Genomic DNA, 25,549 nt, shown 5'->3' with positions numbered 1-25,549 from the left:
TATACATTCAGAGGCCACTGAGGTTACTTTATGTCTTTACTGTACTTTAGGTCTATTACCCATAAGAAGATACAGTGCTTTGAAAAAGTATTCATACCCCTTGACATTTTCCACATTTTGTCATGTTACAACCAAAAACGTAAATGGATTTTATGGGGATTAATACTGATAGACCAAAACAAAGAGGCACATCATTTTGAAGTAAAAGGAAAATTGAAAAATGGTTTTCAATTTTTTTTTTACCAAAAAAAATAGTGAAAAGTGTGGGGGGTAAATCCCCAGATTCGAAACTTTGCAAAACCACCTATCTCTGCAATTACAGCTGCAAGTCTTTTTCGGTATTTCTCTACCGGCTTTGCACATCTAGAGAGGGACATTGTTGCCCATTCTTCTTTGCAAAATAGCTCAAGCTCTGTCAGATTGTATTGAGAGCGTCTGTAAGCAGCAATTTTCAAGTCTTGCCACAGATTCTCATTGGATTTAGGTCTGGACTTTGACTGGGCCATTCTAACACATGAATATGCTTTGATCTAAACCATTCCATTGTAGCTCTGGCTGTATGTTTAGAGTCATTGTCCCGCTGGAAGGTGAACCTCTGCCTCAGTCTCAAGTCTTTTGCAGACTCTAACATCGGTTTGGACCGATGAAACTGAACCTCGGTCCATTCTCATCGGTTTTGTCCGACCGTGTGTATGCGGCCTAAGATTGCCCTGTATTTGGCTCCATCTATCTTCCCATCAACTCTGACCAGCTGCCCTGTCCCTGCTGAAGAAAAGCATCCCCACAACATGATGCTGCCACCACCATGTTTCACGGTAGGGATGGTGTGTTCAGGGTGATGTGCAGTTAGTTTTCCGCCACACATATCGGTTTGCTTTTAGGCAAAAAGTTACATTTTGGTCTCTTCCGACCAGAGCAGCTTCTTCCAAATGTTTGCTGTGTCCCCCACATAGCTTCTTGCAAACTGTAAACAGGACTACTTATGGCTTTCTTTCAACAACGGCTTTCTTCTTGCCACTCTTCTATAAAGACCAGATTTGTGGAGAGCACGACTAATAGGTGTCCTGTGCACAGATTCTCCCACCTGAGCTGTGGATCTTTGCAGCTTCTCCAGAGTTACCATGGGCCTCTTGGCTGCTTCTCTAATTAATGCTCTCCTTGCCCAGGATGGCGGTTTAGGTGGACAGCCAGGTCTTGGTAGGTTTGCAGTTGTGCCATACTCTTTCCACTTTCGGATGATGGATTGAACAGAGCTCCGTGAGATGTTCAAAGCTTGGGATATTTTTTTATAACCTAACCCTGCTTTAAACTTCTCCACAACTTTATCCTGCCTCACCCACAAATGTATACAGGGGAACGCTCCCCAATACTTAAGCGAGAAAATAATACCCTACGTCACCAAGCGCGTGCTCCGATCAACCAACCAAAACCTTCTCCAAATTCCCAAATCCCGCTACAAATCGAAGGGAGAACGCAGATTTTCGGTCCAAGGACCTCGGCTCTGGAATGCTCTACCCACTACCATCCGCTTGGAGGAAAACCATCGGGCTTTTAGGAAAAAACTAAAGACCCACCTCTTCTGAAGGACCGGTTCGACTCTGGATGTCAAGCGCCTTGAGGCGATTAAGTTCGCATTTGCTGCGCTATATAAGTCACTCACTCACTCACTCTATCCCTGACCTGTCTGGTGTGTTCCTTGACCTTCAAGATGATGTTTGTTCACTAAGGTTCTCTAACAAACTGCTGAGGGCTTCACAGAACAGCAGTATTTATGCTGAGATTACATTTCACACAGGTGGACTCTATTTACTAATTAGGTGACTTCTGAAGGCAATTGGTTCCACTAGGTTTTAGTTAGGGGTATCAGAGTAAAGGGGGCTGAATACAAATGAACGCCACACTTTTCAGATATTTATTTTCCTTCCACTTTACAATTATGTGCCACTTTGTGTTGGTCTATCACATACAATCCCAGACTTCAGAGGATTCTGAGCAAGTAACACTAAGCATGTACTAAACTGCACCAGCTGTTGGCTGTGCAAAATTTACTTTTACTGTTTCCTAGTGGTGCTATTACAAAATTTGTACTGTTGCTTTAGTTGGGCTACTTATATCTTTTGTTGGGATATCCAACAAGCCCATTCATTGGGAAACACCCAGGATCTGATTTAGGGGAGACGCTGCCTGCAGAACGGTTGCAGCACTAATTTCCCATGATGAACTCCACATCAGAGTAAAACTTCTGCTGCAAAGAAAGAAGGGAAATTACTCGTACACATAGGGGAAGTTATGTCACTAAAAATATCTCAACCTTGTATGCACCAACCAAAAAACTTGAGACATGCCACAAAAAACTAAACCTAAACTAAAACGTAGGCATCTGCCTACGGACGGAAGGGGCGGACATAATTTTTATTTTGTTTTACTAATATTAGGCCTTAAAGCTTATGTGAAAGCTGATTTGAAGGCAGGCTATTAAATAATATGCAGTTATGCATACCCAATAAAAATGTCAACAGAGGCTGAAACTTAAACTTTATTTCAGCAGTCATGGCTCTGTGGATAGCATGGTCAGACAACTACAGAAAGCCAAGAAGGCTGTCGGGATCACTAGGCATTTAGTCTATGAATTAAATGGCTGGTAGTCCAAATTTTTTAAATGTAGGATAACATACATTTAGGTAACACAACTAGGTCATGTCCCTGCCCCAGGCTACGAGTAATCAATGAGGGAGCAGTAGAAAACAGACGAGCTCCTCTTTCTGTCTTTGCTCTCTTCTCCTATCAGTAAGAGCACACAGAGCACTGTGGTGTAACTAATTGTTTTTTGTGAAAAGGGAAACCTAATGCAGCTACCACATCTAAGGACTTATAAGCTGCTTTAAAGTGGAACTAAATGTAAAAAAGTTGTAAACAGGCTGGCTTTTCTTTTGCAGAAGAGACATGCAATTCTCTATAGAATGTGCACGGAGCTGCATATGCACAGCTTAGTTTTCATTCTTGCACAAACACTGCTAGTGTGCTAGCTTGACTGCATTTCCACGCATGCTTGGGTGTGACGTCATCCCCACACCAGCCAATAGAAACTTCTGAGCACTGGCACCTGGAAGAACCCAGGGAGAAGAGGGACCTCAAGGGCATTGGACCGTTGGAATTATGGTGTCACGTACCAGGTGCGAGGCCGAAGTGCTCCCCTTGCGGTTAAGTGCAGCGCATCCCTGAAGGTGGTACAGGGAATGCAGTACAGAAAGAAGCATGGTCTGCCAGTTACTGTGAAGGGAAGGGTTAACGGGGGCTACTCCAAAGTATTGCCCTATATCGCCAGTAGTGTTGAAGGACTATCTCGGTACCCAGAAATTGAGACAATTTTTAATAAAAGTTATACATTTATTAAGAAAAATACATAAAATACAAAAACAAGAAAACAATGGTAGAATTGTTTTATATGATTGCATTAACACTTATGAAGCATAGAACCCAACTGGTAGATGGGGACACAAAGATGTAGGTACAGACGTAGTCCTCTACATGTTTCGTGACATGTGTCGCTTCTTCAGGAGGAGTCAACCAAAAACATCAATGGAAGCCCTAATGGGCATCAGACGACATTAGAGACACCCCAAACTGGTGTTCCCCCCGGGGGTAAACACGGAAGGCTAAGGCCCTGTACACAAGATCAGTCCAAACTGATGAAAACGGACTGAAGTTCAGTTTCATCAGTCCAAACCTACCGTGTGTATGGCCCATCAGACTTTTGTCCTTCAGACCAAAGTTTTAAAACTTGCTTTAAAATTGGACTGATGACCGATCGGTCAAAACCGATGGTTAGTACGCAAAAGCATCGGTTCAAAACCCGCACATGCTCAGAATCAAGTCGACGCATGCTTGGAAGCATTAAACTTCGTGTTTTTTTAGCGTTGTGTTTTACATGACCGCGTTGGACTCGATTGGATTTTGAACTGATGGTGTGTAGGCACATCAGACCATCAGTCCATCAGACCATCAGACTTCAGCCTTCAATCCGTTTTCGTCAGTTTGGACTGATCGTGTGTACAAGGCCTAAGGGTGGTGGACGGACCAGTAGATTTGTTAATATAATCTAGCACGCGTGAATTGTAGCACAATTTGATTCAGCTCAGGAAAAAACTGGGCTGATTGAGCCAAGGCAGCGGTGAAACCAATTGAGTCGTAACTGATGTCCTAGAACTGATTACTTTGAGAATAGGTCGTGCTACAATCATGTAGGAATCTATTCTCGGGTGTCAGCCGTCTGAACTGGGGTTACTGTGGTCTGATGAGCTGATCACCTGTAGGTAGCTGGAACAAGCAAGATGCACTGCGGGGCAGTGGTGCTTGGGTGGCACCAGGCATACTTGGCAGCAGAGCAGACCATAAACAAAACCCGGAGCCAGGCAAGGGGTTATAAACGGTAGATCAGTCGGTAGCAGATTCAGATGGCAACAGATTTTTAAAATCAGAGGTAGTAATAAGAACTACCTGAATCCGGTGCACATGTTGGCATTGGTACCGAAACTGGTGCAAAGCTTTTATAAATTAGGAGCAGGACGTGTCAAAGTGGGCCATACCACCAGAAAACTGTCATTATTGCGTTATTGAATTCCTCTTTATATTTTTTTGTGAGGTTGGAAATTTAAGTAAAAGTAAATAATAATAAAATGTTAATGGTTGGAAATGAAAACGAGTCTAGTGGGTAAGATACTACCGGAAATGCATCAACTTCCGGAAGTTTCTTTTTCATCAATTCTTCCATAGAGATACAGAATAGATAAGACTGTAGGTATACTATATCAGTGGACTTTCAGAAGAAACATTGCTGGCAGGCAGAAGAGCTTTTATTCCAACGATGACATAGAGAGTCTCTTCTGCAATAAAGGTCTACCTGCCAGCAATGTTTCATTGTGAGTTATAGTTCTGCTTTGGTTTTTGGAACTGCGTTTAGTCCCAGCACAGCTGTTCACTGTAGATATTTTTTTATGAACCAGTTTCTTTACACTAGAGACTGTGGCATATATGTTAACATATTCATCCCATTTCTCAGGATGTTGTTACCCCTGCCCACAGACCACATTTAATACACCCACCTTCCTGGTGGTTCCACATCAATCCCACTTTCTGGGCAGTGCCACCAAGATCACGCCAACTTTCTCTGCAGTCCTGTCTCTAATTAAGCTGGAATCTCCCACTTGTGATGCAATCCAATTAGTTAATACCCTTTTTTGAGCTACTTCCCATGCACAGTAACTCAATTATACAGTGGAACCTCCTATTACGAGCATGATCCATTCCAGGAGAATGCTTGTAATCCAAAGTACTCGCATTTATCAAAGCGAGTTTCCCCATTGAAGTCAATGGAAACGAAAATAATTTGACTTCAATGGCATGCAATACTGCATGTGGCCAGAGGTGGGGGGGGCACCAGAGAGCCACGGAAACAGCCGGAAAGGCTCGGGAACGGAGTCTTTCTGAGCATTTACGAACGGCGTCGTTCGACTCTGCTCGGCTCTGGCGCCCCCCACCACAAGCCAAACGCAGTACTGCTCACCGCTTTGGCCTAAATCCTGCTCGTTTTGCCAGACAACACTCGCAAACCGAGTTTGCCAGAAAAAGCCGGGTCTTCCAAGTGGATAAGGGTGATGCTGTGATCTTGGGAGGCAGCCCAGGACACAGGCTCATTGAGACACAGCACCTAGATGCGGGACTGTCCTTGCAATCTCAAGAAAGTTGGCATCTCTACTGTATTGGGGAAAATGCTGGTAAGTCCGTTTCTGAGATGCTGTAGCCACCTTGTATGGCACCAACTCTTTTTTTTTTTTTTCACAAGAAAACCAACTCTTTTTTTACAGACAGTTTCGCATAGATCATGCATCTTCCTCATTCCTAGGCAGGGCTGCCGCAAGGATTTTTGACACCCTAGGCGAAACCTAATTTTTCCACCCCCTTGGCTCCACCCCCTTTGGCCTGCCTATGTATACCCCACCTTTTTAATGAAGCGCCCATCAAATGCAGCTTCACCAGTGCCCATCAATGCAGCCTACCAGTGCCTATCAATGAATGTTTGCTTGCTTTCATTCATTCGGGAGTTGGGACACAGACACCGTCCTCCACCGCCTCTTACACAACCTGCGAATGGAGCGGCGGCTGCCTGCTTATGCTGAGACTTATAGGTAGATTCAGAAAGAGTTAGGCCGGCTTATCAGTAGATAAGCCGACCTAACTCAGAATCTACGCCGACCTATGTTTAAGCGTATGCTCAAACAGAGATACGCTTAAACATATCTAAGATAGGACGGCATTGTGCCGTCCTATCTTAGATTGCAATATTTCGGATGGCCGCTAGGTGGCGCTTCCATTGCGGTCAGCATTAAATATGTAAATGAGTTGATACGCCGATTAACGAACGTACGCCCGGCCACCGCAGTAGTTTTACGCCGTTTCCGTAAGGCATTAGCAGGCCTAAAGTTATTCCATCTATTAGGTGGAATAACAATGTTAAAGTATGGTCGCCGTTCCCGCCGCGAGATTCGAATTTTTTACGTCGTTTGCGTAAGTCGTCCGCGAATTGGGATTTACGTCGTTTACGTCCACGTCGAAATCAGTAGGCCCGTGCGGCGTACTTACCCGCGATGCACCCTGGGAAATGTGGGCGCCCGGCGCATGCGCATTAAAAAAAAACTTGAAAACCGTGAGGTCAAGCCTCATTACCATAAAACACGCCCCCTCCAAGACATTTGAATTCGGCGCCCTTACGCCCGCGCGCTTTAGGCTACGCCGCCGTATATTGGCAGGCAAGTGCATTGAGAGTCATGTACTTGCCTAGCTAACTTACGGCGGCGTAGCCTAAACAGGCTAAGCTAGGCCGTCGCAAGTTTGCACCCATGTACCTGAATCTACCTATTAGTTTCTTGCTGCAGAGAGAAGAGAGTAGGAACACCAGTGGCCGGGCGCCCTAGGCAGAAGTATGCCCTATGCGGCTGCCTAGTGGTAGCACCGGCCCTGTTCCCACGGTTTGTGAAACAGCTGAACCGCTTGATCACGTCTGCATGCTTTAATGTCTTTCGTTTGCGTAAATAAATTTGTTTGCCTAAAAAAATGGCCACTAAGGCCTTGTACACACGACCGAACATGTCCGCTGAAACTGGTCCGTCGGACCAGTTTCCGCGGACATGTCCGACCGTGTGTAGGGCCTACCGGACAGTTTTCCGGCCTAGCGGACAGGTTTCCAGCGGACAAAACTTTCTTAGCATGCTAAGAAACTTGTCCGCTGGAAGCCTGTCCGTCGGACATGTCCGATGGTTAGTACGACTCATCGGACATGTCCGCTGGCCCGAAATCCCGCGCATGCGTCGAATTGATTCTACGCATGCGTGGAAGCATTGAACTCCCGTGTCAGAGAACGTCGGTGTCTTCTACGTCACCGCGTTCTCTGTCCGCTGGGATTTTGGTCTGATGGTGTGTACACACATCAGACCAAAAGATCCCAGCAGACATGTCCGATGAAAACGGTCCGCGGACCGTTTTCATCGGACATGTCTGCTCGTGTGTACAAGGCCTAAGGCCTCGGTCTCAGGGGTGCTGAGGATCATAGTCCGTAAATGGGATGTGTGTTTATGCAGCTTGAACTGGTAGGTACTGCAAGCTGGCAGCCCATTTACATCTATGGGGAAAGCGGCGGCTGCACCGACAGGGTGTCTACTAAACTCTTACAGAAATGTAGTTGTTGGTGCTGCTATTTGTATCTCTGGAGATGCCGGCTGCCCTGTCCTTACCAGCATACATACACCTAGCCTATACCTCCGGAGATTTCATGCTGCTCTTTTTCCAACTTCTGCAGAACCTTGGCTGGCTTCCACCGTTAGTCAGGTGCATGTTATAGGAAGATCGGCTTGCCCTCTATTTGTGCAGCTTAGCTGTCAAAACAGACTGCTGTTTATTTTAATGCTTCTTCAAAACTCAGTTTGTTGCGGAGGCAGAGATGGTCCACAGAACTCTGCAGAGCATACACAGCTGCAATTTACATAGCTATATTAAGTCCCTGCGGCATTTCAAAATGAATCCTTCTGAAATAGAAAGATATAACCCTTCTATATTTGGTGTTATGTCTTTTACTGTAAATATGGCACTAGCTTGGGGGAAAAAATTAAAGGAACTGCGCCGAGCAAAAGAAGAATTGCCTTCACCATTGCCTTATGGTAACAAATATTTTACTGTAATGCAAGTAAACGCACCATATGTTGTGGTGCCATTCATGCAATACACATTACCATGCAAAATACAGCATGTTAACACGCGTGTGGCAATGCATAGCAGTTGGCTTGAAAAGTGTAAAGGGGCCCTAATACTTATCTGTCTGGTGGGCACTGATGCCTATATTTATTCTCTTCAAGAGCTACGGCTGCCAACAAAAATATTTTGTATACAACATACAGTACTTTTGTGTATGCCAGATGCATGCTCCCTTGCTGCAATCTGTGGTTCCCACTACAGGCTGCTACGTCACTACTGTGTCCTGTATGGGAATAGAGGTCGCAATGTGTTATGTGATTAGAAACTATAGACAGAGGTAAAAAGCACAACCTTTGTGTATATACACTCACTGGCCACTTTATTAGGTACACCTTGCTAGTACTGGGTTGGACCCCCTTTTGCCTTCAGAATTGCCTTTATTATTATTATTAGTATTACCGTATTTATGTGCCTATAGCGCGCACCGGCGTATAGCGCGCACCCCTAATGTAGAAGGCAAATTCTTGGAATTTTTTTTTTAATTACTTACAGTTTTGGTGTCTTGTCCGGCGTCCATCTGCGGCCCTGGTGGTGTCCTCCCCGCTTCTCCCGTGCTATTGTTGAGCCGATCCCCGCTTCCCGCGCTGTGTTTGAACACCGCCGCCGACATATACCGAGCGCAGTACACTCGGGCAGCGGAGTCAAACCTGGCCGAGTGTACCCGAGTGTACTGCACTCGGTATATTTCGGCGGCCGGTTCAAACACAGCGTGAGAAGCGCGTATCGGCGTATATCGCGCACCCACGATTTCCCCTGATTTTAAGGGGAAAAAAGTGCGCGGTGTACGCCGATAAATACGGTATTATAATACAGGGTTAATATAGCGCCAACAGTTTACACAGCACATTACAATAAAAAGGGGAACAGTACAATTATTAAAATAAAAAGGGGAACAGTACAATTAATTCAATAAAAAGGGGAACAGTACAATTAATTCAATAAAAAGGGGAACAGTACAATTAAAGGGTCACTAAAGGAAAAAACATTTAAGCTGAAATGACTGTTTACAGGGTATAGAGACATAATAGTTAACTGATTCCTTTTAAAAATTATTAAAAATAGATAAAAACCAATCGTATAATGTGCCTGCAGTTTAGTTTAGTTTTTGCTGTTGTTTGCTGGTTCTCTGATGTACAGAGAGCCAATAGAGGGCAGTCAGCCAATAGAGAGCACTGATACTTTGTCTAAAACCCCTCAGCACCAATCCAGTTTTGTTTTACACACAGTAATCACACCTCCTTGATTAGTCACCACCGTGAGAAATCTCCCAGTACTGTGGTGATCAGGAAACAGACAACCAGGAAGTGTCCAGAACAGAGAGGAATTACAGCAACATCAAAGCAAAAACGAACAATGAGGACACAAAACCAGGACTGCAGTAAGGTAAAGGAAGCTATTTAGCATAAAAAAAAAATTCCTTTAGTGACCCTTTAATACAATAAAAAGGAGAACAGTACCCATTGCAATACAGTTCAATACAGAAGGAATAGGAGGGCTCTGCTCATGAAGCTTACAATTCTTCATGGCACAAATTCTACAAGGTATTGGAAACATTCCTCAGAGATTTTGGTCCATAGTGACATGATGGCATCACGCAGTTGCTGCAGATTTGTCGGCTGCACATCCATGATGCAAATCTCTTGTTCCAACTCATCCCAAAGGTGCTCTTATCTCTGGTGAGTGTGGAGGCCATTGGAGTGCAGTGACCTCATTGTCCAGTGGTGAGATGATTGGATCTTTGTGACATGGTGACATTATCCTGCTGGAAGGAGCCATCAGAAGATGGGGACACTGTAGTCATAAAGGGATGGACATGGTCAGCAACAATACTCAGGTAGGACATGGTGTGTAAACCATGCTCAATTGGTACCAAGGGGCCCAAAGTGTGGCAAGAAAATATCCCACCACACTATTATACCAGCACCAGCCTGAACCATTGATGCAAGACAGGATGGATCCATGCTTTCATTTTGTTTACGCCAAATTATGACCCTACCATCTGAATTTCGCAGCTGAAATTATGACTCATCAAACCAGGCAACGTCTTTCCAATCTTCTATTGTCCAATTTTGGTGATCCTGTGTGAATTGTAGCCTCAGTTTTCTGTTCTTAGCTGACAAGAGTGGCACCCGGTGTGGTCTTCTGCTGCTGTAGCCAATCTGCTTCGAGGTTCGATGTGTTGTATGTTCAGAGATGGTGTTTTGCATACCTTGGTTGTAACGAGTGGTTATTTAAGTTACTGAGTCTGCTCATTCTCCTCTGACCTCAACAAGGCATTTTCCTCCACACAACTGCCGCTCACTGGATATTTTCTATTTTTCGGGCCATTTTCTGTAAACCCGAAAGGCAGCAACCAGCATCTCAGCTTGTCTGAGAGCTCACGCTCCTTCAGGCGTTACAGCGCTAAAAATAGCGCTGCTATACCGCCTGAAAAACTCCTGCCCCAGCCTTCTCAATGTGAAAGCCTGAGGGCTTTCACACTGAGACGATGCGCTGGCGGGAGAGAAAAAAATCTCCTGCAGCAGCATCTTTGGAGCGGTGAGAGGAGCGGTATGTATACCGCTCCTTCACCGCTCCTTCCCATTTAAAACAATGGAAAACCGCGCTAGCGGGGGTTAATACCGCACCGCTAGCGGCCAAATCCCGTGGCAATTCTGACGGTATAGCGCCGCTATTTTTAGCGGCGCTATACTGCCACCGCGCCTCCCGCCCCAGTGTGAAAGGTGCCTTACTCACAGCTTGTGAGCTTCACTCTATTCTTTGACACTGGTGCTGATTTCCCCTTTGCTGTGTTTCAAGCCTCTCCTGCCTGGGGCTTAACCCCTTCCGGACCAATGGTTTGGAGGTTCTTTCCATCCAAATTTCTTCGAACTTCAGAAAATCTGGGTCCCTAATAAGAAAGCACTCTTTTTCAATCAAAACCCTTTACTCCGTATGGATGAGAACCCTTGAATACTCAGCCCAGTCTTTAAATTGTCCCCCTTAAAGGGATCACAACTCAAATACTGGTGCAATATACCTGCCATCCATCCAGGACACACTCCCAATATCCTGTACAATATACACACACACTTTATTAACTCTGTGTGTACATACACAGGGCCATTTGAAGGAATTTGGGGGCCCCAAGCAAAATGGGGGCCCCCAAGCACCCCCCCCCCGCATGCAAAGCCTAAGTTAGCGCTACACTATTTTTTTACACCCATGTTCTTACTCCCCCCCCCCCCCCCAGTCCCTATGTTTTTCTATTTTCACCTCCCCTTCTTCCCTGTTGGCTGCCGCTGTAGTGTGGCCCGAGCTCCTCTTCCTCTTGTCAGTCCAGTGTTCTATCATTATGGGTCCCCAGTCCCCTATCAGATAGTGCCCGGGCTGGGCCGGGTACCGTGCGGTACACGAGATTCAGTTTCCTGTGTTGCCGGCCGGACTGAAAGGAAGTGAGCACTCAGTGTGCACTTCCTGTCAGTCCGGCCGGGAAAAGAAAACTGAATCTCCTGTACCACACGCGGCCGGACTGACAGGACTTCAGGAAGAAGGAAGAGGAGCCTAGCCACGCTACAGCCTGGGAAGGGGAAGTTGGGGGCCCCAGGCCAGCTCGGGGCCCCAAGCAATTGTTTGTTTTGCCTGTCCTGTAGCGATGGGCCTGTACATACAGTATATAAAAAAATGAAGATTCCTTTATTATAATTGCTGTTAGGGTTTAAATGACATCTCTTCTATACAGCACAAGATAATCAGTGTATAATGACTTGCGGAAAGTCTATCTGCTAAAAGCTGAGCGAAGGCTTTGATTTTACCTTTGATCATAAGGAATCCGCATCCTCGGATACATTCGTGTTTTAAAGATTTGCAGCCACTGTGCAATTCAATTAAACCCTGGAGACCTTTGTCAGACTTATTTCCCCTGCCAGCTATTCCATTTACTTATATACTAAGTCAGCACTGATATCTTCCCACTCTTCTAATCAGACTTGTGCCAGGAAGTTTGCATAATTGTAGTTCAATATATGATAGGAGAGTAACTTAGTAGGAAATTCACAGGCGTGCCGTTGGAAGCATGAAGTCAAACTCCATATTTGTTGATGGAAAATAACCTTCCAGGTGAGCTATCGAGCTATATACAATGCTTGCATTTTAAAGAACATTACTGCAGATTGTTACTTGCTTTCGTTCTGTAGATATTGAGGTAGGTCACTCCAGTTTACTCGCATTAATCAGGGGTGTATTTAGGTTTTGTGCTGCCCTAGGCCTGGTGAAACTTGCGCACCCCCTACTTACTATATATGACGCACCCCTTCCTTTTTAAGACCCGTCCTGTCATTTTCATGGGATGAGGACAGAGGGACGCAGTGGGATGATGACAGAGGGACAGGGTGGGATGAGGACAGGGTGGGATGAGGACAGGGGGACAGGGTGGGATGAGCACAGAGGGACAGGGTGGGATGAGGACAGGGGGACAGGGTGGGATGGGCACAGAGGGACAGGGTGGGATGAGCACAGAGGGACAGGGTGGGATGAGCACAGAGGGACAGGGTGGGATGAGCACAAGGGGACAAGGTGGGATGAGCACAGGGGGACAGGGTGGGATGAGCACAGGGGGACAGGGTGGGATGAGCACAGGGGGACAGGGTGGGATGAGCACAGCGGGACAGGGTGGGATGAGCACAGGGGGACAGCTTTTTCGCCGCCCCCCACAAAGTGCCGCCCTAGGCCTGGGCCTTGTCGGCCTAGGCCATAATACATCTCTGGCATTAATACAGTGTTAAGTTAAAGGTTCCTGTTTTACCATGATCAGGTTTGGTACCAGTGCTGTGGTAGAAAACACTGCAATTTAGTGTGACCACATGATTTCTATACTGCCATTCAGGGACACCCCCCCTCCCCCACAACACCCCTAGGTCATGATGTGCGGCACCTGGGGCTGGGAGTCATGTGATGCGGGACGTAGCGGTGTGCAGATGACACTCTCTGCGGATGCTCTGCGCTCACCTCTTTCTTTGACACTCATTTATTTTTAGACAAACATTGCAGACGCAGAGTTCTCACATGCACATGTGGCTGACGGCATGCCCCCCGCGGGGGCTTCCCTGCAATACGAGGCTGCCAGAGTCCAGATAGAGGAGGAGGGGGCCGGGCAATCAATTATCAGTATCCTTTAGTGTCCCCTCAGTTCTCTCTGTCTCCTTCATTAATGTCCTCTCAGTTTTCTGTGTGTCACCTTTATTAACGTTCCTTCGGTTCCCTGTGTCACCTTCATTACTGTCCTCTCAGTCCCTGTGTCCCCTTTTATTAATGGACTCTTGGTTCCCTGTGTCACCTTCATTACTGTACCCCAGTTTCCTGTGTCACCTGCTTCATTACTATTCCCTCAGTTCCCTGTGTCACCTTCATTACTGTCCCCCAGTTTCTTATGTCACCTTCATTACTATTCCCTCAGTTCCCTGTGTCACCTTCATTACTGTACCCCAGTTTCCTGTGTCACCTGCTTCATTACTATTCCCTCAGTTCCCTGTGTCACCTTCATTACTGTCCCTCAGTTTCTTGTGTCACCTTCATTGCTATTCCCTCAGTTCCCTGTGTCACCTTCATTACTGTTCCCCAATTTCTTATGTCACCTTCATTACTATTCCCTCAGTTCCCTGTGTCACCTTCATTACTGTCCCCCAGTTCCCTGTGTCACCTTCATTACTATTCCCTCAGTTCCCTGTGTCACCTTCATTACTGTCCCCCAGTTTCTTATGTCACCTTGATTACTATTCCCTCAGTTCCCTGTGTCACCTTCATTACTGTCCCCCAGTTTCTTATGTCACCTTCATTACTATTCCCTCAGTTCCCTGTGTCACCTTCATTACTGTCCCCCAGTTTCTTATGTCACCTTCATTACTATTGCCTCAGTTCCCTGTGTCACCTTCATTACTGTCCCCCAGTTTCTTATGTCACCTTGATTACTATTCCCTCAGTTCCCTGTGTCACCTTCATTACTGTCCCCCAGTTTCTTATGTCACCTTCATTACTATTCCCTCAGTTCCCCATGTCATCTGCTTCATTACTATACCAGTGGGTGAGGTCCCTTAGGCAAGAGGAGGGCAGCCGATCTGAGCAGCAGTGAAGACGATCACACCAGCCAGTCCCTGCTGCAAGACACTCCCTCCCTCTGCATACCGCTGCACGCCGGAGTCAGACCGGAGAAGAAGGGAGTGGGTGGAGACTGGAGCCAAGCAGCACTAGGCGCAAGCCTCGCTCGGCCCCACCCTGAGTCTGTGTGACGACACTGGTTGGTAGACGCCAGGCGGGGGCAGCCCTAGCAACCAGTTTGGCAATGTACCTGGTAGGGTGGCTGTGTCTTCGGTTTTATTCAGGGACACTGAATTGTCCCGTAATGAAGGTGCCCGGGATCCAGGACAGACATGACAATTGCGGGACAGTCCGGGGAAATCCGGGACATGTGGGCATCCTACTGCAATCCCTTTAGGGCCCTTCTCATCAGCAGCTGAGTTCCTGGCACTGGTGTGTGGTGAGAAGGCTGAGGTGATGACAAACTTGACTTTAAAGCTCTGGGATACAGACTTCGCACTTTAAGTGACCCCCATGTGACCCGTGTTGGCTGAATTTGATACCTTTTGTGTTTGCTTACATTTCTGGTGTCTTCAGGTTGGTTATATTGCACCTTTTTCATCTGCCCCTCTTCTCTGGGCTGGGCAGTCCTTACTTAAAGTGGTTCTAAAGGCACAAGTTTGAGCATGAAGGTAAAAACGTTCTCTGTGCAGCCGTTCCCTCAGCCCCACCAATACTTACCTGAGCCCCATTGCGATCCAGCGATGTGCATGAAAACCTTGGCTCGCCGGGGACTCTCTCTCCTCATTGGCACAGCCAGTGAGGAGAGAGAGAGGGGGCGAGTCCAAGCCGCTTCTCTGTGTGTGACTAGACGCAGAGCACCAGCTTGAGAGTGAGACTGCTCCTGTGTCCCCATAGAAATCTGCTTGCTCTGGGGGAACATGGTAGAAGGGAGGTGCCAAGAGTGCCAGAACCTGAGAAGAGGAAGTTCAGGGCTGCAATATGGCGATGCCCCCTCAGTGGGGGGAGTCATGACACCCTACATTCACAGTAAAGTCTTCAGTCTTCCAAGTTTATTGGTGCTGGGCATCATTTGTCCCAGAGGACATCTTGTGGCCAAGAAGAGGCACTGCTGGAGACAGGAAATTAAAGAGAGAAGGCACTCACATTGCCACATCCATAAATAGGGGAGGAAACACATAAATGGTACTAGATAGTAACCATGGGTCGAAATGTAGAGGCATGGAAACAATGGAGAAGTATCAAAAATAGACAACATTACTTGAAAAAAGTACATAGTATAATAAGTGTTCAATAGTTAATCATCTATAATGATACAGTATGTACAGTGAGCCCTTGTGCGTCTACGCGTTTCGCCGTCAGGCTTCTTCAGGACACGATCAAGGTTCAAAGAGACAATAAGCAGAAAAGGAACGAGTCTCGCTGTTTTTGGAATGGGCTGAATTTCCAAAATATGGAAGGCTTACAAAAAACTGCATACAGATAAGCAGCACACAAATAGTTCTAATCATAAACGGCATATAATGTCGCTAAGTAAAAATCCAAGGTTGGATAATTTCCAAAGTAAGGATGACTTGGGGACTGTGGAAGAAGGAGGATCAGAGAAGACAGGATCGAACAGCCTTTTTGCACAATGCAGAGGATTAACCCCTTAGGTTCCACAGTGAGTATAACAAGCATGCTTTACTGCATATGCAGACTGATTTTACTGTTGTGGGTTTAGTAACACTTTAATAGGATACAACGTGCAGGATTGACAGAGAAAATTTCCCCGGTGGGGTTTTTAGGCAGCTCAGAGTGACGAGTTAGATGCAATTTGTGAAAATAGTATTTATTCACATGTATCAAAGAGGGACTGGGGAGTATAAATAGGATATGAGTTGCAGCATTACAAAGGACATTACAAATTCACATAATATTTACAGTACACAACAAATGATTTATACAGCTGAATAAAATAAATAAACATTGCATGTATAAACGCGTTTCGACCATAATGGTCTTCTTCAGAGGTTTTTTTTTGGTTGTGACTGAAAGAAAATTACGCATTTTTTAAATCCACCCTAATCTCCATATGTATAGAGACACCTTTTATTTGGAAAATGGGGGTGGGGGGTGGAGGAAACAAAACCTTGCAGTGTGAAGGTGATATAAGAAAGATTAACTAACATCGATCATTACCGGTAAAAGAGTAGAAAAAAGAGTCTTGATGAAGCTTTGCTGTCACAGTCAAGGAGGTCCGGCCGTCTTCCCAAAGATCGCTCCAACCCTGGGGCTCCCACGTGAGCGTCCAAGGTGTGCTATGTGGTCCCATGTAACTCAACAGGGGGTCACCCGAAGGGGGGGGCGAAGCCCAAAGATGGTAGGCGGGGGAGATCACATGGAGGGAAGGATAAGCCTGCAATAGGATGATTGACATTAAAAATTGGGGCAAATGTATATGTATGTATGTATACAACGTGCAGGATTAACCCCTAAGGCCTCGTACACACGACCGGATCTATCCGCTGGGATTGATCCGCGGATCAGTTCCAGCGGACAAATCCGGTCGTCTGTACGGCCTAGCGGATATTTATCCGCGGAGATTCCTCCGGCCGATCGATTTCAAGCGGATAGAAATTTCTTAGCATGCTAAGAAATCTATCCGCTTGAATCGTGTCCAGCGGATTGATCCGGTCGTCTGTACAGACTCACCGGATCAATCCGTCCGCTCCCCTCCCTTGCATGCGTCGTAATGATTCGACGCATGCGTGGAAGTACTTACCTTCCAGCGTCGCGCACGTCGCCGCGTCATCGTCGCAGTGACTGCACGGCACGTCACCGCGGATGTATTCCGCGCAGATTTTGATCCTATGGTGTGTACAAGCCATCGGATCAAAATCCGGAGGAGGAATCTCCGCTGGAAACGGTCCGGCGGACCGTTTCCAGCGGAGATCCCCTCGTCTGTACGAGGCCTTAGGTTCCACAGTGAGTATAACGAGCATAATTTACTGCATTTAGTAACACTTTAAAGCGGGAGTTCACCCATTTGTAAAAAAAAAAAAATTTCTCCCCTTAGCTTCCTGCTCGTTCGGTCTAGGGGAATCGGCTATTTGTATTCAAATATGAGCAGTACTTACCCGTTTTCGAGCTGCATCTTCTTCCGTCGCTTCCGGGTATGGGTCTTCGGGAGCGGGCATTCCTTCTTGATTGACAGCCTTCCGAGAGGCTTCCGACGGTCGCATCCATCGCGTCACTCGTAGCCGAAAGAAGCCGAACGTCGGTGCGGCTCTATACTGCGCCTGCGCACCGACGTTCGGCTTCTTTCGGAAAATCGTGACGCGATGGATGCGACCGTCGGAAGCCTCTCGGAAGCCTGTCAATCAAGAAGGAACGCCCATTCCCGAAGCCCATACCCGGAAGCGACGGAGAGGATGCATCTCGTAAACGGGTAAGTACTGCACATATTTTAAAATAAATAGCCGATTCCCCTAGTAAAAACGAGCAGGAATCTAAGGGGGAAAAGTGCCCTCTAAGGGTGAACCCCCGCTTTAAGTTTATTGTTTAATTGTTGAGAATAGAGGGCATGGGTATATTGCTGGTAAAACAGAAGTGTAAACTCCAAAGAGTGAGCATGTTGATGGAGTCTTCAGAAATACAAGAAGCCAGATTTAGATCTTGCCCACCGATAACTGAAATATCAGCCGTGGATAAACTGGCCTTTTAAAATATTAGGACTGCCAGAGGTGCCATTCCGTGGATGTCTATGCGTTAGATCTGATTTACTTTGGCCAAGCAAGGAACGTGACACCTACCCACACAATGTTTATACAATTCGGATCGCTTGCTTTCACGTTCATATGTTCCGCCTGAATCTTTATAAGAAAATAAACACAGTAATTCGGGGTAAAAATAGCGCATGACTAACGCTGTGTTTTTGTTCTGGAATTGCTAATTGACACAAGTGTGGACCCAGGCTATACTTTATTTCCCAGCATGTTTTTATATTTATGGTAGACGTGGGTGTTTTATGCTCAGCTTCTATGAAATCACTTAGCAGTGAAACCGAGCAAACACTTTACAGGGGATTACACAGCGCAACTTATTTCCTGTACTGCACTCTTATCTGTTACATTGTAGACAGCTATCTCTAAATTAACCCCCTTCGTGCCCAGACCAATTTTCAGCTTTCAGCGCTGAAGCATTTTGAATGACAATTGCGCGGTCATACAACACTGTACCCAAATTATATTTTTATCATTTTTTTCCCACAAATAGAGCTTTCTTTTGGTGGTATTTGATCACCTCTGCGATTTTTATTTTTTGCGCTATAAACATAAAAAAACAGAACATTTTGAAAAAAAACACAATATTTTTTACTTTTTGTTATAACAATATCCCATTTTTTTTTAAAAAAAATAAAAATTTCCCTCGTTTTAGGCCGATACGTATTCTTCTACATATTTTTGTTAAAAAAAATCGCAATAAGCGTATATTGATTGGTTTGCGCAAAAGTTATAGCGCCTACAAAATAGGGGATAGATTTATGATTTTTTTTTTTTTTTTTTTACCAGTAATGGCGGCGATTTGCGATTTTTTTTGTCAGGCCTGCGATATTGCGGCGGACGTATCGGACACTTTTGACACAATTTTGGGACCATTCACATTTATACAGCGATCAGTGCTATAAAAATGCACTAATTACTGTATAAATGTGACTGGCAGTGAAGGGGTTAACACTATGGGGTGAGGAAGGGGTTAAATGTATTCCCTCATTGTGTTCTTACTGTGTGGGGGGAGGGGACTGACTGGGGGAGGTGACCGATGCTGTGTCCCTATGTAAAGGGACACAGCATTTCACAGCTCCACGTCCCTGCTGTCACCAACGATCGCGGGTGTCTGGCGGACATCACGGCCGCCAGGCACTCGCATCGGCTCCCGAGCAATGCGCCGGGCACGTTGTTTCCCTGCTGCGCGCCCCCAGTGGCGCGCACAGGGAATGACAACAATAGGACATCTAAAGATGTCCACTCTGCACTTGAGAGACGCGCTGTGGACGTCTTTCGTCTATAGCGCGGATCCCAAGCGGTTAATTAGCATACTAGTTAATTATGAATTACTTACCCCAGAATGAAGCCCCTGCAGCCGTCCTCGTCTCCCCCTCCGGCCGACGACATCTATCCCGGAGGTTACTTCCGGGTATTGTGGCTCCGGGGCTGTGATTGGCCGGAGCCGCGATGACGTCACTCCCGCGCATCCGCCAGGAATGGTACAGTACAACTAAAGCAACGCCACAAATGTGCCGTTGCTTCAGTTGGCTTACGTGCGCATGTACCGCATGACATCGGCACATGCAAATACAGGGATATCTCCCAAACCGTGCAGGTTTAAGAGATATCCAGTGCAGCTACAGGTAAGCCTAATTATAGGCTTGTCTGTAGTTTGAAGTAGTTGTAAAGGGTTTACAACCACTTTAAAGTAAACATTACAGTAAGAAATCTAAATATGTAGTCATTGAAAATACTAACGTGCAGGGCTCTCTGATTCTTCCGGTATTGTATTGTAACTGTACTGTCTGCCCTCACGTTGTGAAGTGCCATGCATAGTGTTGGTGCTATATATTTTTTTTTCTGTGGCAAAGGTAAAATAATGAGCAGTAAGAACGGGTGCAAGAGGGTTGAAAGGAGTTCTCATTTTTAAAGCACATAAAACCCTTAAAAACAACCTTAGATTTGTTCTCGGTATTGCCCCCTGTGATTTACACCAAAATAATGAAATTTCACCAAAATGTTATGATTTTTACTGTTATTTCATGGACATTCACAGGAATTAAAATACAATTCACCCATCCCTAATGTAAACCCTCTCAAATAACGAATTTAAACCCTCTCAAATAAAGAAACTCAAGTTGAAAGCTTGTCCTGAGTGAGCTCAATTATTTGCCCTGTTGCCCTTTTAGACTGTTGGACGTATTGTCTTCTTTGTGGCTCTGTGCCTAGATCTGTAATCTATAACAGAAAAAAACACCAAAACGTCTTCTGTTTTCGGTGTCTGAACAAACCAAGCCTTGATATCTACTATCAACCTAACTCGGCTGGCAGCATTTGGTTTTGCATGATTACAGGTCTCTAAATTACATTGTATGAGCACAAAGCAAACACATTTTATAAGTCAAATCTGCGAGCTAGCAAAGGGGATCTCATTTAAAAGGAAATGTTGGCATATTTTCAGTAAGGAACAAATCCACAAATTATGTCCAATTGTGTATAAGATGTGCACCAGTGTTTCAATTAAGACAGCAACACCCAGTTCAGTGTAGTGATAGGATTAAACGATGTAATCACAAAACCACTCCTGCTTCACAGATGGGGGGGTTCTCCTCCACACAGACACCGCTCATGAAAAGAAAAGGAGACAGCTCATTGCACAGATGGTATGGCACCAAAAAGAACCAAGCAAAAGATATTCCTCTAGAATGGCACACTCACGCTACCGCCGTTAAAACACAGCATGGATATCCAATGCACCAATCCTCCATAGGGCCGCTCAGCTGATGTTGCATCTACTCATTCGGATCCACTGTCCCGCTCGTAGCTCCTCCCCCACGCGTTACGTCAATGGTCACTTGACTTACTCATGGGTCATGGTGACCCATGAGTAAGTCAAGTGACCATTGACGTAACGCGTGGGGGAGGAGCTACGAGCGGGACAGTGGATCCGAATGAGTAGATGCAACATCAGCTGAGCGGCCCTATGGAGGATTGGTGCATTGGATATCCATGCTGTGTTTTAACGGCGGTAGCGTGAGTGTGCCATTCTAGAGGAATATCTTTTGCTTGGTTCTTTTTGGTGCCATACCATCTGTGCAATGAGCTGTCTCCTTTTCTTTTCATGAGCGGTGTCTGTGTGGAGGAGAACCCCCCCATCTGTGAAGCAGGAGTGGTTTTGTGATTACATCGTTTAATCCTATCACTACACTGAACTGGGTGTTGCTGTCTTAATTGAAACACTGGTGCACATCTTATACACAATTGGACATAATTTGTGGATTTGTTCCTTATTGTTTTTTGAATCACTGTTTAGCACGGTTGGCATAATTAAGTTAATAATTAGCGCATTATTTTATATTATACACATCTTTACTTTGTTTGACCCACTACCAAATATTTTTGCAGCTTTTTATTATTTGGTGATTTATTAATGTTATATGTTTGAGTATTTAATTTAGCGCTGTAGTTATTTTTACACATATTTTCAGTAACATTTTGTATTATTATTGTAAGATTTACCTGAAAGGAGAAGTATAGCCAAAGCTTTTTTGGCTTTACTTCTGCTGTGGATCAAAGAAACGCAGTTAGCTCTGCACTCTTGGCACCAGTTTTCAGCCAACAGCGGGCTAAAGGCCTCTGTTGGCTGACATCACAGACCCGGTCCAAAGACCCCGACCATATGGTCCGGATCCGGAAATGTTTGCCCGGGGCTTAATTAATATTAAAGATAGCCCTGGGACCAGCAGCTGGCTTAGCCCCTCAGTAAACTGCTGAGAGCCTAAGCCAGCTACCTACCCCCCCCCCTGTAAAGCCTGGTGCTCCAGTGAGCATTGAAGGGGCAGAGCAGAGAGCCAGTGATTGACAGCCATCGGCTCACTGAGGGCTGAGTGATCAGCAGTGTTTGATTGCTCAGTTCTTGGTCTTAGGCCTCGTACACACGATAGGTTAACCAGAGGTTAACCAGAGGACAACGGTCTGATGGACCGTTTTCATCGGTCAAAACCGATCGTGTATGGGCCCTATAGGTAATTTAACCATCCGTTAAAAAAGAGCCAACTTGCTTTAAATTTAACCGATGGATTCCTAACCGATAGGTCAAAACCGATCGTTAGACAGTATAGACTATCAGGTCTTAGTTGGGGGCTTCCAAAAATGGCAGGCAATACGTGCTTTCCATATGTTTTAAGAATCTTCCAGCTCGTTAAATCTCTGCTGCTATATTATATATTTGAAATCTATTCAAATCAAGTCAGATGTTAAAAAAAGTTGGACGCTTTTTATTGTTAAAAGAATAACCATGCCAGATATTTAAAACATATAAATATTTGCCAAGTAATTAATTTAATGTAAAGAATAAGAACACTTCCAAAGAGCATTATGGAAACATTTCCTCAATTTTTTCCCCCTCCCACTTTGCTGATTTAACCAACCCCCACCCTTCTTTGCTGTATACTCAACTGGTGTTCCACTGCAATATTTACCTGTGGCTAGTGCACAGGGCCGCCATCAGAGGGGTACAGGCAGTACACCTGTAAGGGGCCCGGATGGCAACCCCCTTTTAGGGGCCCGGAGATTCCCAGGGGCCCGGAGGCCCACAGAGCCCCAAATGGCAACCTCCCTTTTTTGTTATTTATTTTTTTATATATATTTTTTTATATATATATATATATATATATATATATATATATATATATATATATATATATTTATTATTATTATTAAAGGGCCCAGAGGTCCCCAAGGCCCCGGATGGCAACCCCCCTTTTTTTTATAAAATAATTTTTTTTTTATATTATTTTCTTTCTTTTTTTATATATATATATATTTTTTTTTTTATTAAACGTTGCACCATTTCTCTTTAGGCCAATCAATGTGTTCTTTGGCAAATTGTAAGCTCTTCAGCACATGTCGTTTTTTCACCAATGGGACTTTGCGGGGGCTTCTTGCCAACAGCTTGGCTTCACATAGGCATCTTCTAATTGTTACAGTAATCACAGGTAACTTCACACCTTCTTTTATCATCCTGGAGTTGATCATTGGCTGCGTATTCATTCGAATGGTAGTTTTCTTCCACCTCTATCTGTTTTTTGTTGCAATTTTAAAGCATTTGAGATCATTTTAACTGAGCAGCCTATCAGGTTTTGCTAATTTTTCTATGTTTTACCCTTTAGAATCAACTTTTTAATCAAAGTACGCTGTTCTTCTGAACGATGTCTGGAACGACCCATTTTACTCAGATTTTCAGAGAGAGATGCACTATTTTTTTTTTTTTTTTTACATAACAAACATGTCATACTTAGTTCCACTGTGCAGCTCGTTTTGCACAGAGTGGCCCCGAACGCTGTTTTCTGGGGTTCCTCTCGGCTCCTCCCCACATCAGATAACCCCCTCTGGAAAGCGCACTCCCAAGGGGATTACCCTGCGGGCGCACTCCCGAGTCCTGCATTCGGCATCCATAGCTGTCGAATGCAGAACTCTGCCCCGCCCCCCTGGTGCCCGCGTCATTGGATTTAATTGACAGTAGAGGGAGCAAATGGCTGTGCTGCTATCAACCTATCCAATGACGAGAACCTCGGGCAAAGATCCAGCGCGTTCTGGACGCGGGACTTTCGAAGGCTCAGGTAAGTAAAACAGGGGTGGGAGGGCGGTCGTTTTTTCACCTTAATGCATAGGAAGTATTAAGGTGAAAAATCAGGAGGGTTTACAACCCTTTAAACAAGGACCACCTATGTGACACCTGTTTTTTTCACAGGCTGAATGACCTCACTAATTGAACTCCACGCTGCTATTATTTTGAACACGCCCCTTTCAATTAATGAATCAGCAGCATGCATGTCATGACTGTTGGGTCTGTTGGTTTTCTATTACTCTACTACAACTACTAGTAAATGATTTGCCATGTAGAAATATAATTTATACCAAGAACAGTGATTGATCTGGTTAGGGATTTTGGACTGCTACTATTTTAAACACAACTGTGTATGTGTGTGTGTATATATTTATATATATATATATATATATATATATATATATATATATATATATATATATATATATAAATAAATAAATATGAGCAATGCTTACCTTTCGAAACCTGGAGTCATAATAAAAGTATGGGTCTCAGTTGCATACTTTATCATATCCATATTGATTCTTCATGGTGCCACTAGGCATGTTCTCTGGGTTTTTTCCAAGTCATAATTATAAATTTCTTTGTATCTTTTAGGTTATTCAAGAAAGAAAAACATTGACACGTGAATGATCTAAAACCCTGCACTATTACTAATGGGAATCATGGTGGAAGACCAAGTGTAATCACCTGGAGTTTTGGAAAGAAACATAAAACACATGTATTATTTCCTTCTGTTGTAAATCTTGCCTACAGCCAGTTTCATACAATATTGCACGGAAGTATTGATTTTGGGATATCTGGAATTGTCTGTTGAGAGAATAACGAGATGGTGAATTATCGGTTGCACATTCTTCTGCATATTCTCCTCAACCTCATGCGGTAAATATTTAGCAGCATTTAAAAAAATGTTGGAATCTGACCTAAATGATTTTGTGGGAATCCTAGGTCTCATCTTGGTCTATCTTCGTGTCTACTGAAAAAATGGAACATTATTTTGCAAAGCAACATGCTTAATAAACCTGAGGGTAAAAAGAAGAACTGGTTTTATTTTCTGGATCTGGAAAACTGAGAGCCTGTGATATGATGCACTGTGTTCGCTGTCACTTCCGATTAAGCCATCACAAAAGGACAGTATGGATCCCACCACTATTATGCGTTGTGGCCTTCGTGATCTACTTCAATTACTTCTGTCCAGACTACTCTAATCCAGTGGAGGTTGTAGAAGAGTTTGATAATCATGTGTGTATGTGTGGATTCTGTAAGCCAAATAAGCTAAAGACGCCATGGTTCGCAAAACGATTCAATGCATCTGTACAACCTCTACTAGCAAGTAAGGATCAAGTGATCCCGACTCACGTTCTAAAATGGTGGTTGGTAAGTAAAATAGAAAAATATTGAATTTATCGACCTGTGTGTGATCACACATCATCAGGTCATCAGAGGGTAGGTCTAACATGAGGGAGCAAACCCTTCTGCTCAGTCGCGGCCAGTGGTATTTTTTTTTTGGGGGGGGGGCAGCAAACAGCGCACAGCCAGCCATCCCCTCTGTCATTTGGCCAGTGTCACCCGGCGGCTGCAACACTTACCGTGGGCATCCCTCCGGGTGACCGGCTTCTATATCTCCTCTGCTCGCATTTCCTCCTGTGGCGTGTCTCCTCCCTCCTCCTCCCGGAGGCCAGCATAGCTTCCCTCTGGGTGACAGACGGGTGGCCTGCTAGCTTCCACTGCGTCTCCTCTCCTCTCCCGCATCCGCTCCCTCCTTCTCCCAGCGGCCAGAGTAGTTTCTCCTTTC

At 45.1% G+C, this 25,549-nt stretch overlaps 1 protein-coding gene across 3 annotated transcripts in view; it reads left to right on the top strand.

Annotated features, from left to right (window-relative positions):
- Positions 1-25,549, top strand: part of LOC120918801 (CMP-N-acetylneuraminate-beta-galactosamide-alpha-2,3-sialyltransferase 2-like) — a 62,266-nt gene that overhangs the window by 19,585 nt on the left and 17,132 nt on the right. For all 3 annotated transcript variants that reach the window (XM_040330608.1, XM_040330607.1, XM_040330606.1), the window contains one exon: positions 24,352-25,131. In XM_040330608.1, the coding sequence (XP_040186542.1) occupies positions 24,838-25,131 (294 nt within the window). In that variant the 5' untranslated portion in view covers positions 24,352-24,837. The remainder of the gene's footprint in view (positions 1-24,351; positions 25,132-25,549) is intronic.

Source organism: Rana temporaria, chromosome 12, assembly GCF_905171775.1.
Source record: "Rana temporaria chromosome 12, aRanTem1.1, whole genome shotgun sequence".
Taxonomy (NCBI): Eukaryota; Metazoa; Chordata; class Amphibia; order Anura; family Ranidae; genus Rana; species Rana temporaria.
Note: the sequence above shows the minus strand (reverse complement) of the source record. Positions and strands in the feature narration are given on the sequence as shown.